This window comes from Eupeodes corollae, chromosome 1, assembly GCF_945859685.1.
Source record: "Eupeodes corollae chromosome 1, idEupCoro1.1, whole genome shotgun sequence".
In the NCBI taxonomy this organism is placed as follows: domain Eukaryota; kingdom Metazoa; phylum Arthropoda; class Insecta; order Diptera; family Syrphidae; genus Eupeodes; species Eupeodes corollae.
In genome coordinates this window covers 224,388,631-224,403,219 of record NC_079147.1, presented here as the reverse complement: position 1 = coordinate 224,403,219, position 14,589 = coordinate 224,388,631, and the positions used below count along the sequence as shown (strand labels likewise).

At 34.2% G+C, this 14,589-nt stretch overlaps 1 protein-coding gene across 1 annotated transcript; it reads right to left on the bottom strand.

Annotated features, from left to right (window-relative positions):
• Nucleotides 1-11,876: 11,876 nt before the first annotated feature.
• Nucleotides 11,877-14,354, bottom strand: LOC129940976 (uncharacterized). The gene is made up of 2 exons (XM_056049508.1): nucleotides 13,673-14,354; nucleotides 11,877-13,376 (listed from the first exon to the last, which is right to left on the bottom strand). The coding sequence occupies exons 1-2, from the start codon at nucleotides 14,129-14,131 to the stop codon at nucleotides 12,063-12,065; spliced, it is 1,773 nt and encodes a 590-aa protein (XP_055905483.1). The 5' UTR covers nucleotides 14,132-14,354; the 3' UTR covers nucleotides 11,877-12,062.
• Between the last annotated feature and the right edge of the window lie 235 nt (nucleotides 14,355-14,589).

Sequence of the window (14,589 nt, the reverse complement as noted above, 5' to 3'; positions counted from 1 at the left end):
TTAAAAAAAATTCCATTTCGTACACTGCCGGACTTTAATAACAATGTGACGGTATTTTCATTGTACCGCTTTATGGTAATGATTAACGATATTTTTGTTTCATTGCTTAACGCCTAAATAATGTCCCTGAAGGTTTCCCATCTGGGCATCTGTCAATGAGAAAATCATGGGATTTCAATATTAATAGAAAAAACAGATTGAAACATCAACTTTAACAGCAAAGAAAACTAAAAAAGAATAGGTTTTCAGCGTGAAAAAGAGTTAACATTTTTTTTGATTGATTTTGCCGTATTTTGTTTAAATAATTCTTTAAGATGTTCTTTCATTGTCAATAACAAAATAAATACATAGATGAAAACAAAAAAATTAGTACAAACTTCATGAAGAAATAAAATGCAACAAATTAGGCAAAGTAGGAAATCAAAGGTCAAAAAATTGCACGTACAGTGAGAACTAGTTTGGAAGTGACTCCCGACGGAATTTTGATCCATTCTTCCAATATACCGGCTTTTAGCTGTTTTTTACTTATTTTTGATTCTCGGGCCTTTCTTCCTAAATAAACCCAAAGGATGAGGCAATTGCTATCATTGATGAATGTTTAGGATCGTTGTCTTGCACAATTAAAAAGTCGTCTTTAAATCCAATTTTTAAAGCGCCTGCTTTCAAATTTTCTTTTAAAATTTGTAAATATTTGTTTTTTGTCCATTGTTGTTTCTATGAAAACTAAATTTCACACAACTTTGGACCCCATAGCTCCCCAGACCATAACATTTCCACCTCCATTTTTCACCGTTGATTGCAAATTCTTCACATCTAATGCTGTGTTTGGTTTCCTCCACACAAATCTGCGACCGTCCGACCCAAAGACATTAAACTTCCTCTCGTCAAGGAATAACACATTCTTCCAAAAATCATCTGGTTTCGAAACGTATGCATTCTCATAGTTCAAGCGTTTTGAAACGTTTGCTTTTGAAATATAGGTTTTTTTTACCGTACGACCATTATATCCCTTTGAATGGAGAAAGTTCCGAACAGTTTGAGGGTTAAGCGATATTCCATCATTTGCTTGAATGTCAGCAGCTATTTAAGGAGCACTAAACTTGGGATCAGCCTTTACCAATTGCTTAATTTTTCGTTCCATATGAGCGTCTAGTAATTTTTGTTCGACCTTTTGCTATTGTCACTTCAAAGCTTTTATTTTTCAAATAATTTTTTAATATATATTGAACTGTAGACCGTGGTCTACCAATAGTTGACGATATCTCAGCATATCTTCTTCCGTCGTTTCTTAGTTTAAAAATCAGTTTTCTTACTTCAAGAGGTACTTTTTTATGAGAAGCATTTTTGAAATAAACTTCGCAAAATTAAAAAAAAAAATAACAATGGAAAAGATGAATACACCACGGCATACTGAGCCTAGATCTCTTAATATCATTACAGTACACGAGTTACATTTCAAAAGAACCGCTATTTCCATTTTGTTAGAGAAGAGAGCAGTGTACGAATATTTGTTTGATGCACGAGCAATTTTTTGACATTCCTGACAAAATTCTACTAACGGTAAAAAAACCATGAGGCAAAGCTCGAACAATTTGTTGTAGATTTGTGGTAGGAAATTCATAGTGTAAGGGAAACACATTTGTTTTCAATAGCTGTACGACTGTACGTGCAATTTGTTGATTTAGTGTACATTATGTGTGTTAACGTATACAAAGCCTTTTAAAGTTGCTGTGTCAATATGGTTCTCGCTTAACGCCTTAAACATTCACTTCCGCACTTCAAAAGTTCAATCGTTTATAATAAAATGGTGAATGGTTGTGTACATTTTAAAGTTAAGTACATTTTTCACTGCTAGCCGCATATTATTACATCAAAACCTTCTTTAAATTTATTTTAAATTGGAAATATTAGAAAAACAATTAATTCACGAATTCTGGTTAATAGTTGACGTATCATATTTATCAGTTGCTCGAAATCAACTGATTGCAATCAAAGCAAATATGAATAGTGATAATTTTTTGTGGCGCGGTTGAGAACTAGTGCCTAGTGACATAAAACTCTAAACCATCCCTGTGTGCGAGTAATGTTTTCAGTGATGGAGGGACCTACAATTTTAAAACGAATCCAAACGGCTATTTTGAGAAAGCGCTTTTTATGACAGGAATTAATCTTAGAGGATTTGTCAATTCCTCAAAAGAGGCAGTACCCGTGAAACAAGACTTTAGAGGGCTCAGGCAGGAGTTTTATTTTTATTTTTATTTATTTCAAAAGTCGCTTACAAGGCTGGACATGAGACTTATAAAGTGTTGCAAGCCTTTACATTAATTTCAGAATTTGAATAAAAATTATATAACTAAGTCTTCTATTTATATAAAGAAAATTTGACATCAATTATGTGCCAAATAGTTGAAAAGTAAACATTTAAATCTACTTATGCTTCTTATATCTCATAGCGATGGACAGAGAGTTCCAAAGGCATGCAATATGAATACAAACTTGACGCTCAATATTTAGAAAATTGTATCGGGGTAATATTAAAGCAAAGGACCTTGTTGAATGAGGGAAATTCAGCTTACCGTATAGATAATCAGGTTGTTGTATTTGGCTTTCATGCATATAGCTCAGAGAGCGAAAGCTTATTAAAGTGTCTAGGCTACTACCAAAAATCCGTACCGCAAAAATGGATATATGTATGTGATCATAAACTAGCCACACGATCTAGTTTACAAAAAAAGTCACGCCCATACAGCACAATTGGAAGTATAAGGGCCTTAGCAAGTAGCAGTTTAGCTTTGATCGGGATGAAATTTCGACTTGAAGAAGGTGGAGACTTCCATAGACTTTACCAATGGCACTATTAAGATGGTCATCCCAAGTAAGAGTGTGATTGAATGCTACTCCTAGTTTTCTAGTAGTGCTAACATATTCAATGGTTTCGTTGTTTCAAGTTTCCAAGTTTCAATAGGTTTAAGCCCGATGGATTAAAGTTTTAGCGATAGATGGGAAGGGATGTTGAGTTGACAGGGTTAAGGCGGAGATCGTTCATTTTTGACCACAGTGAAATGCGGAGCAGATCCACGTTCATTAAATCTACGGAATCATTTTTAGCCCCAAAAGGTCGACTTATCAGGAGTTGCACATCATCAGCATGAAGATGAATTAAACAATGTTTAGCAACTTGTAACTCATTTATGTAAAATGAAAAGAGGATTAGTCAAAGGATAGATCCCTGTGGCACTCCACTCAAAACATTGAAAAATGTGGACGAGTATCCATTGGCCACCACGCATTGTTGCCTTCCGCTGAGTTACGAAAGAACAAGCTTACAGGACTCAGTTACAAGCTTACATGACTCAGTTACAAAAAGTAAGGGGGATTTGCAGCTGCGCTTAAGTCGAAAACCAAAATCACAGGTATTTAACAGGTTGTTGATTGTAAGATATTTTTGGATCTGCCCCAGAATACTCGTAGTTTTTTCAAACACCTTCGAAAGAAACCGAAGAATGGCAATCGGCCTAAATTCTGTAGCAGTACCTGTTTTTGCTATGGGAATAATTTTAGCCTTCTTCCGTTCTAAAGGAAACTCGGAAGTACTCAATATTCTGTTAAATATGTAAGTTATATAGCGCAGTATATATGAAAGCAGTAGTCTCAAGAACTTAGGGTCCATTTGGTCCAGGCCAGTAGCATTAGATTTAATCGATATTATTGCCTCTATGGTGTCTTCTTCTTGCATTCTTATAAGACTCAGAGGGCTGTTGATAGCAGTTGGTTCCTCCTCAGTAGGGGAATGAACGGGTGAAGCAACAGCATGGACGTAAACTTTTTGTTGAGTGCATCACAATCGACGTCGCCAACAGGCTTTTTAGATTGTTTGCCAATACCGAGGAGTTGATCCCAAGACCTCTGGCTTGACAGTTCTACGCACTAACCATCACGCCAGACGTACGAGTACTTTTTGTGTATATGCATTTAAAACTTAGAGCTAAGGCCCGGATTGCGTTTGTCGACCATCAATCGAATCTAAATGCTCCGAATGGTTTTCATATTTGGTATTATGTAACGTGATCGATTAAATAATGCTCTATTGCGAATAAGGACGGCCATTCACCAATTGCCCAATTTGGTGTTTTTATAGATTGTTTGTTTTTTAAATGGGTTTGTTGGTGCGATTTGTGCAATTTACTATGTACAAATAAAAAAAAATGATATTCGTTAACTTGTGCACATATTTTGAGACGTGATTATGGAAATCTGTTAGGTTAGGTGATGAGTAGGCATAGAAACCTGTACATCCGCTCATTAAAAAAAATTTTGAATAAAGAACATAAAATAATAGGGCGAATATCTGAAGGTTTGGAAAGTTCAGAGTCCTGGTTATAGCAACACAAGTATAAAAAATCAAAGATACCACCGAATAATTCTAAATACCGACCGTGAGTCGTGAGACAGCTGTGGAAAAGATAAATAATTTCCGGGCAATTATATTATGGTTATAGCAACACAAGTATAAAAAATCAAAGATACCACCGAATAATTCTAAATACCGACCGTGAGTCGTGAGACAGCTGTGGAAAAGATAAATAATTTCCGGGCAATTATCCGGAAAAAGCTCAAGAAAGGCAAAAGCAGGCATTGAATATTTATTTATTCAGTCGTTATGGTATTTTTTAAACCTTTCGCGTCTGTCCGTGTCTGTGTGTCCAAGGATTTATGAAGAAATAGCTATCAAAAATCAAAATCTTAAACTTTAAAAAAAAGTTATCGATAAGTATTTTACTCGTAGACGAATATAGCTTTTCTCATTATAGTAGTTTAGTTTTCTTTTTTTTTAAATGTTTTAAATGAGTGTAATCGAATCATGGTTTAGTGATAGCGATACAGATGTCCAAGAATCCATATTCGATACATCTTTATATAACCCCATCGACGCTACAATGTAAAGTCTATGAAGAAGTTTTTTTATTTCCCAAATCTTCAAATATTTGGCCTATATTTCATATGCAAAGACTTTTTAAACTACTTAATACTAAATACTTTCGCGTGTCCAAATAAGGTTTCATACAACTTCTAACTAATATTACCAAAAAACTCCGATAAGCAATAGGAAGATCTTCGGTTCCCAACATAATAAAGCTTTCTTCTGATTTTCCTCCGCATGCATCGATCTTACCAGAATTTCCATTTGTTTTTTTTTTTTTGTTATCGCTTTGGACCTACAAAACTCAATACAGCTTTTGTAAAGTAATTGATTATTGCAAAAGTAATAACATTTTGATGCTTCCAGGCATTAACTAACTTACGAATCGGTCACAAAAAAACCATACAAAAAAAAATGTAAAATCGAAACGTTCCGATCACAATCGATATTCACAATATGAAATATTAAAATTGACAGTCGATACTCGCAATCCGGGACTCAGTTAAAAAGACTTGAAGTTAGTTAGTTATTTGTGCTGGAGAATTAAAATTGTTAAGAAAGTTATAAATGGAAACAGAAAGACGGTTATTAAGTGAAAATAATATAACAAATTTGTTAACTTTATAAAAAATTAACGTAAGTATGAACCACGAAAAAGACAAATTTCCAAAAATATACAGTGAGAAGCAAAAGTCTTGATAACCAAACTTGTTTTGTCTTAGGAGCAATGAATTTTTTAAATAAATCTTTTCGGCAAATATATTAGTTTGCAAAAAATGTTTTTATTTATTCTTTTTTCAAATTCAACAAAAAAAATATTTTTTTTTCACTTAAATAAAATATAAAATTATAAATGTTACACAGCAATGAAGAAAACGGCCGCAAAAGTGTTAATACCTTCAATTAAATTAAGGAAAAACTGTAGATTTACCTTAAAGTTACAGAAATAATACATACCTAATATTTGGTTGGCCAGCCTTTCAATCTTTTCACTTGTTTAAGCGGTCAGACATGGAATGGGTCAACTTTTTTAAATAGTCCTTTGATATTTCTTGCCATTCCTTTAGCAGTAAGGCTTTAAGCTGAGACTTGGATTTAATATCATGCTTTTGCAAACGTTTGTCCAAATGATCCAAAAGATGCTTTATTGGGTTCAAATCTGGGCTTTGTGGAGGTGTTGATAGCAAGTGAGGGACTCTGTGAACCAACCACATCTTCACAATGTGAGCGACATGTTTTGGATCGTTATCCTGTTGAAAGTAAAAATGTTCAAAATCCCCATTTTTTGAGCACTTTGTAGCAAATTGTCTTGCAAAATTTGTAGATTAACTTATTTGCTCATAATCTCATCAATTATCACCAAGTTACCAACACCTTAAGTTCACATACAGCTTCACACCATTATACCACCAAAACTGTTTTTCACTGTTTTCCGGGTGTTTTTTGGATTCAGAGCTTCATTTGGTTTTCGCCATACCTTTGTTCGCCCATCCGAGCCAAAAATATTGAATTTTGACTCTTCTGAAAAAACTACCTTATCCCATAATTCGAAATCCTTATTTTCATATTCATCGGCAAATTTTAATCTTTTCTTTTTATTTATTTCACTGATTAATGGCTTCTTTCCAGCCATACACAATTAAGGCAAATGTCCAAAAATATATGTATGTGAACAAGAGTCACGAACAAAATTAGGTAGACTAGAGCTGGCTACAACGACCAAAAAACACTTTTCAAATTCTACTGAACTCGACAAAAAATGTTTTGTATTTATAATTTATTATGAATGTTTCATCAAAAATTAAATTATTCATCTATCCGCTTTGATTCTGTTGATTTTATTGTTAATTAAATTAGTAAAGGGTTTTTTTAAACGTTTGGTTTTCAAGAAACAAGTAAAGAAGTTATGTCCAAGAATATAGATTTATTATAAAGATAAGAATTTGTCATTTTGTTTTAAAAATTATTTTGGGCAATTGGCCGTTGCTGCTGGCTCAAATAAATTCCAGGATTCCAGAGATAATGCGCCTTTCCAAAAGCTTCTTTTAATAAATTGATGCATTGCGACCAACAAGTGACCAATAATGTAACATCGGGGTGAAACCTTATTGCAACTAGTTTGCTATAATCTTTTCAGTTAAGTGCCGATACAAAAAGAATTACAAGTTCAATATTCAGCTGTAGATATAATGTACCTATGTTTGGTTATACTCGTATCTTTCGATCGATTGATTTCAAAATAAAGTTAAATTTAAGAAGCTTCACATCAGCAAATATACATTTTTACAGGTTGTCATTCTTTTTTAAATTTTATTTTGTTCTGTTCTTTTCAATTTAAAAAATATATTTATGTATATAATATACACTTGTCATCATGTTTTTGGTCTTGGCAATCAAATAGTTTTGATTACCTTAAACCGACTTCAAAATTACCCTATCACGTAATGTTTTTGAGATATTACTTTTAAAATTTGAAAAACACGTACATATGTACTAATAGAAGACTTTTCGAGACTATCTAAATTTATGAATTATTTTTTTTTTCGATGAAATTCGATACTATTATATCTAGGCTTTGAAATATATTATAAAATACGAATATAATGTTGAAAACGAGTGATCTAATGGTTTATCTCACCAAACAGCGGAATCTTTACATGGTTTTGGAGAGAGTAAGATTATTGCACTTGATATTGTTTTTTTGTAGTACCCCTGCATTATGGTTAGTGCGATGGACTGTCGTGCGAGAGGTCTTGGGTTCCATCCCTGCCTATTCCATCTAAAGTTTTTTCACGTGTACTGTGGAGGAACTGACAAATTCTCCAAGAGTAATTCTTGTCATGAAAAATGCTTTCTCAAATTTGCCGTTCGGATTCGGCTTAAAACTGTAGGTCCTTTCCATCCCTGAAAACAGTACTCGCACACAGGAATGGTTGAAAGTTGTCAGTCACTAGGCCCTTGTTCTCAAACGGACTGTTGCGCCCAATTTAATTTAATTGAATTTGATAGTGTTTAACATCAGGTTCTCTTATCGAAAATGTGTGCTTTTAGTTCTGTGAATTTCTCCTTCGTTTGATTAGTATAAACCACAAAACAAATGCTGGTGTATCCAAGCGCTCTGTTCTATCTTCAACACACTTTCTCATTTTTCAAATACATTGTATCGCTGGCGATAGTACTCTTAGCTTTTCCACTTTCGTTTTCTGACTCACGTCCCTCTTCTTCGGATGTTGAATTTAATGCTTCGAAAGCACAATGCTGTCTTGTATCGTTAAAGCGAGATATATGTAGCCCCATTGCTATTATAAATGGATGGCACTTGCATAAATGAGACTGAACATCTCGATATTCTCGGCATGTGTGTCTCTAACCACCTCTTGAAGAACGACCACATACGAGATGTCGCCAAAAATAATGCAAGATTTTTGGGTATCCTAAGGCTATGAAAGAAATGTGTCTCCCCTTCTGATCTGGTTTTTGTCTACAAGACTTATATACGTCCTGGGCTGGTGGTCCCCCAACTAAGTCAACCCTGTTGGACAGTATTGTACTTAGAGCATTTAAATAGATTGGTAATAATATCATCATCAGTTCATTTACTTCACTTGAAAACCGTAAGGTTTCTTGTCTAACCCTTTTCGCGTTATTTTAACGTTTTATGCTCTAGACAAATATGAACTCTTAAACAGTTCAACCGTAATACTCTCACTTCTAGAAATGCGCATCAGTATACCCTCGAGCCCAATTTCGGTCGTATTGTCAAAAATAGAGATACGTTCTTTAGCCGTACCACGCGAATGTGGAATTCCTTACCACATTCTGTCTTTCCCAGCCATTGCAATATTCAGGAATTCAAAACCAATTTGCATCAACACTTCCTTTACAAGAGACGATTTATGGAGGCTACACAGTGAAATTATTTCTCTAAAAGCAGTTAATGAACAACTTAACCACAATTTAAGTTTGATGACTGAAAGATAGGATCTGCTAGAAATCATCTAACGAAATGCAAACGAAAGTTCAATTGTAGTACACCTTCCTATAAACGCAGAAACCAATGCAACTCATTTAGCTTTACAGACTTGCAAGAGGCTTCTTGAGCTACAGGAAGGCGATAATTTGCAAATTAAACGTTCCCGCGAAATCCACAACAACATAGCACAATGCGGAACTGTCATTCTCGAGCTTATTTCTGCCGAAATCGTCTTAAAGCTTAAAAATTCAGGGATAAGCGTCTTCCGAGAGCAGTCTATTATCTACAGAAAGAAGAGACAAATACTTGTTCAATATAGAAATAAACTTCTAGAAATTAACCCGAATGCGAAGATCATTGTGAAACTCGAAAAGATGCAAATCAACAACCACGCTTTTGTTTACAAATTCTCGCGAGGACTAGTTGTCAAAACTTTAATAGAATTGACACTTATGTATAAATTGTTTGCTTCATCTAGGGCATCTGCATGGGTTGGAACGGACCTCCAAGAATGGTTTGAAACAATTGCAGGTGTTCCACAGGGCTGTATTTTAAGCCCATTACTTTTTGCTTGGTTTGTTGACGACATTAGTCTTCAATACAAGAAAGACAAAGGTGATGACGTTGTGCAAGAATGTAAGTATCTGGGTGTTTGGAATACACACAATCTCAATTTTTCAAAACATGCCAAAAAAAAGTAATGAAGCAAAACTAGCCTTGAGTATGATGTGGACTAGGTTCTTTGAAAACAAAGATATCGATCTGGCGTCAAAATACCGTGTTTTTCATGCAACGGTCAACACTTGTATGTAATATGGTGCCCAGGTTTTCGGCTATATAATATATTTCCTCTATGGTTTGTATTTTGCATTGTTAAAAAATATAACTTATTTCTTTTATAATTGTACAAAGAACTCTTTTTCGTAGAACGATAAATAGATTTGTGGAGAAAATAGATAAGTCAAGAAGTAACAAAGTTCAACTTTCAGTTATTTATGTACAGCGGGTGCCATTAATATTGTTTTTTTTTGTTTCTTTCCATAAAAACACTTTACTTTTCACTTTAAACAAGTTAAAAAACAGTTTAAATGAAGAATACGAAAACTCAAAAAATAACACTTCATTAATATTCGTTTTTTTACATACTTATATAAACTTTTTGTTGGATACCCTTCATTCTTCTTGAAGCCGTTGCATTAGTGCACTTATTGAAGAGACAGGGTTTTCGCGAACTCGACGATCCAATTCATTCCACAAATTCTCGATTGATGTAAGGTCTGGAAATTGTTGAGGTATTTGGATAACTTTTGGAGAGTTATATAGAAGCCATTCCCTTACAACATGCGCCTTGTGCTTCGGGCGTTGTCCTGGTAAATTTTGAAATTCCTTAAAATGCACATTTTCTCAGCACTTTGCCTTAAATTTTCTTTTAGGATCCTCAAATAGTATTCCTTTTTCATTATAACTGTCGATGAATACTAAATTTTCCATGCCTCTTGCCGAAATGCACGCCCAAACCATGATGTGCCCACTTCCATGCTTCACTGTTTGCTTTGTGTTCCTGCTTTTAAGCTCTTCATTTGACTAGCGCCACACCATAACGTCAGCAAATACTACATCATCCACTCAAGTTGCATCCTTATTTTTGTGTTACCTCGCAAATTTGATCTGAATTTGCCTGTTGCGCATATTGATAAATGGCTTTTTTCGGGTAACACGACCATTGTCTTTAGGGTTCGGTGTACCGTTGATGCAGATATTTTCACTTAAACAAGGATTTGCTTTAATTTTTGTTACTATAAGCCGTACTTCTTTCATTGTTAACTTTTTTGGTTGACCTATCTGCTTCTTTGGTTCGATCCTTCCTTCTCTTTTATACCTCCGAACAATATCACTGACAGTGTTTGGCTTCATGTCTAAAAGATCAGCAATTTTGTTTGTATGTTTCGCCTTTATTATGGTGAAGAATAACAAGGTTTCTTATTTCAAGGCTTGCATTTTTTCCTTTGCGCCCTATGATTAACTTTTTAAATAAAACCAAACGATCTTACAATAAAGAACACTTTATTTTAACGGTACTCTTGAATAGACAAACTGTTAATCGGAGCAAATTTCAAACTCAGCAAAGAAAACAAAAAACCGAATATTAATGAAGCGCTTTCATGTGTCCTTTTTGAGTTGTTTATCGTATATCTTAATGCAGTTGAGTGATTGCAAATTTTGTTAATGAAATATTTAGGGAATAATATACTAATTTATTAAATAACTAAATAATAAACCTAAATTCAACTTTTACTACGAAAAAAAACAACAAAAGCATGTTTAAGAATAAAAACCGAACATTAATGACACTCACTGTAGCTATTTTAGATATTGGGCAGGTTCAGACAAACATAAGGGAGTTTATTTGCTGTTAACTGCGTTCTTTCACAACGTAAACCTTGCCCACGGCCACTGGTTAGTTTTTCAAGTGTCATAATCTTCAAACTCGGAACTTTACTTCTCTAACCTCTACCATCAGTTCATCATAAAAAAAAACAACCTAAGACATTACTGTCTACAAAACAATCTCCAGGCAAGCTAAAAGTCCATCACGATTTGTATTGTAAAGTAATTTTATTTATTTATCTTCCAATTTGAGAAGGAATCCTTTTTAACAAAACATTGAATGGAATTGTGTACAAAATATATAATTCATAAAGTAATAAAGTTCAGTCTTCAGTTGAATGCAAAAACATGATCAACTGTCATTTTGACATAAGTAGATTTGACTTTTTAGGCCAACTTTCCAATAAAGTTGCCTTAATTGGAAGGACATTTTTTTTAGCAGCTTACCAAACAGATACTTAAAACTTGCCTTTCTTTCAAGTTACTGAATATAAATTTCAAAGATCATTTTTTTAAAATACGTCACCAAAGCGTTATATTCCATTCAATTATAATAAAAAACACAAATTTTAGTGAAACAATATATTTTTATTAAATAATAATAAATGGGTGCATATATGCTAAATATTTTTTCCAAAAACACAAAACTATATTTGAATAAATAAAAGACGGATAAAACAAAGAGAACAGGTATAATACTGGTTTAAGAGTTATATAAACTTAAAAAATAATACCTCCTTAAATGGTGTCCTTAAAAATATTAAGGTTTTTATTTTGTTACTAAGAAAAATTATACTCCTCATTGTTTTTATGAAAAACAGATTTCATAATTTGATTCTTAACATCGCGAGTAGATTTTCTTATGCTACTTCGCAAGGAAGTCTTTCGTTCCGTGGCAAGATCTTCCATTTTTATGTAACCTGTGTGGATTGCGTTTGATTTGAGTTTCATTTTCCTTTCGCTTGTATCAATAATGGATATTTCACGAACAGAAGGCTCGGCAGACGGCATTTCAATGACATCCTTTTGGGGTTTTCGTCGTAAACTATGTCTTATTGTTTCCATGAAATGATGACCATTTGAGGAATGATTCTCCGATGAGGCATGTGTTTTTTTCTCTGCTTTATCTTCAATGCTTGTTTTATTTGGGTGAATCAGCTTTCGAATACTGTTGCGGATCATACTTTTCATCGACGACTTAGTCTCACTTCCAGCTGTTAGAGGTTTTGAATCCTCCTTCATTAATTCATTGTTATGGTTTTCGATACTCAGCGGTGATGGAGGAATGGGGTCCGGTCTACGATAAGCTCGCACAAATGGAGCAGGAGCTTTAAAATCTACTACAGCATCATCATCGGTATCGTCATAGTCAATACCTTCATCATCTGTAAAAGATTCATTGTGGGCCGCTTCCTTAACATAAGTTTTGTTAACATTGCCTGCTGCATTTGGGACAGTATCTTGATCTGATAGCTTTTGAACAGGTGGAGTTTCCACCGCTTCAAGCCTTAACTTGCTCTGAGTATTCTCTAGAACATTAGTTGTTTCGGGTGTTTTTGGTTCTTCCCCTTGCGCTTGCTCTGGAACGTCACCTTCTTCTTTTTCTTCTTGTGAATCTTCCTTTATATCTTCCAATTTTTCACTGAACGTTCTACAATCAATGTTTGTAGTTTTCCTCTGCTTAGCCTCATTTATACTGTTCTCCAACTCCAGTTGATAAAGATCAAGTTCTTTTCCGATATCCATTGTTGTGTCTTCTTCGTTAATGTCTGTTAGAACTCTGTTTTTTCCAATCATTGGAGAGAACACTAATTTCTCGGACAACATCTTCGAAGGAGTTAGATTATTGAAATCAATTCGGCAACCAATAGTTGGTGTAAATGGAATTCCAATTCGCAGCGTTGTGTTTGCCAAGTCTAAACCTGGATTTTCAATGCCATCTGAGGTGTTTTCGGATATTGCCGGATTATGGCGTTGTATCTCGAATGGATTGCGAGCTAAAGTTGTGTCTTGTGTGCGAATATTTAGAGCTGGATTCACAAAGCATTGAGGTTCATTGGATTTTACTAATCTAGTCGGAGAGTCTCGCATTACCTAAAAAGGAAGAATTGATGAACATAAATACAAGAATTAATTCATTTGCTCATAGGAGCTAACTTATGGATGATCTGGAAATTAGTGACAAGCTTTGATAAATATAAGCATGTATAGATGTACAGTGAACCTGTTTTCTACTTAATACCTACGAGTACATTTCAAATCCTCTCTAGCCTCCTTTTTGAAACAACCTTCAATAGGAACATTTGTAAAACACAAAGTAGGAGTCTCAAAATTTAATAAAACTATAGAGTAAATACATCTATACCTAGATACACTAAGGAAGAACTTACCTCAAAAGGATTAAACTGCTTCTCTGGTATTTCTAGATTTAGTCCGGTATTAACAAAACAAGCATCTTCGAGGTCAGCTTTCTTTTTCTTCTTTGGAGGTTTTCGAATCACTTCAAATGGATTACCACTTGTAGGTTCTTCATTCTTATGCACCAAGTCAGATATGGATTTCACCTCCAAGCAAGGATCAGCTGTAGCAAAGCGAATCCCATTTTCCTTGCCCAAAGGACGTCTCTTGCTAGGTGGAAATCGATTAAACTTCTGAATAATACTCTGAATTTCTTTCTTTGGTGTGGATGAAAAGGCAGCATTTGTAAATGCAGATGATCTTTGGTGAGGCGTTGTTTTTAAGGGAGGAGTATTTTCCAGAGGTAATTCTGTGCGTCCTGAATCGCGTTTTCTTTTACGCGAAGGAGTTATAATCATTTCGAATGCATTATTATCAACTGCACAAGACATTTTGTTTTTTAATTAAAAACAATGTTTCTTTGGTTTATTTATCAAGAAAATATAATTTTCTTTTAATTTAAAATACGACAACGACAAAGAGAAAAAGGATCAACCAAGCAGCAAAGGAAAAGGACGAACAACTGCCATTTTTGAAAACAAAAATTTAATTTTGAACACCTGCCGGTTCGGATTTTCACCTCGATTCAGTTGATTTTGATTATTGTGATCGAGCCTTTTTATTAATTGTCATTTTCATAGCATGTTTAAATTTCAGAGATCTCAAAAATCGAACTGAAAAGTCAACTAGTAAGTTTTTCTGCAAAAAGTCAAAATCATTCTTAATACCTTGAGACTTTGAAAAGCAAATCAATTGAACAGTTGTCACTTTTGAAACTGCAATTTTGTGATAATGATAAACGCATTGAACTTCTTAAAATTCACTGCAAGTGGACGGTACTTACCATATA

Excerpts from the sequence above, each read along its gene's own strand:
- LOC129940976 (XM_056049508.1), bottom strand. The coding sequence starts at position 14,131 with ATGTCTTGTGCAGTTGATAATAATGCATTCGAAATGATTATAACTCCT. Across the intron at positions 13,377-13,672 it reads AGCAGTTTAATCCTTTTGAG|GTAATGCGAGACTCTCCGAC; the intron begins GTAAGTTCTTCC and ends CTTCCTTTTTAG.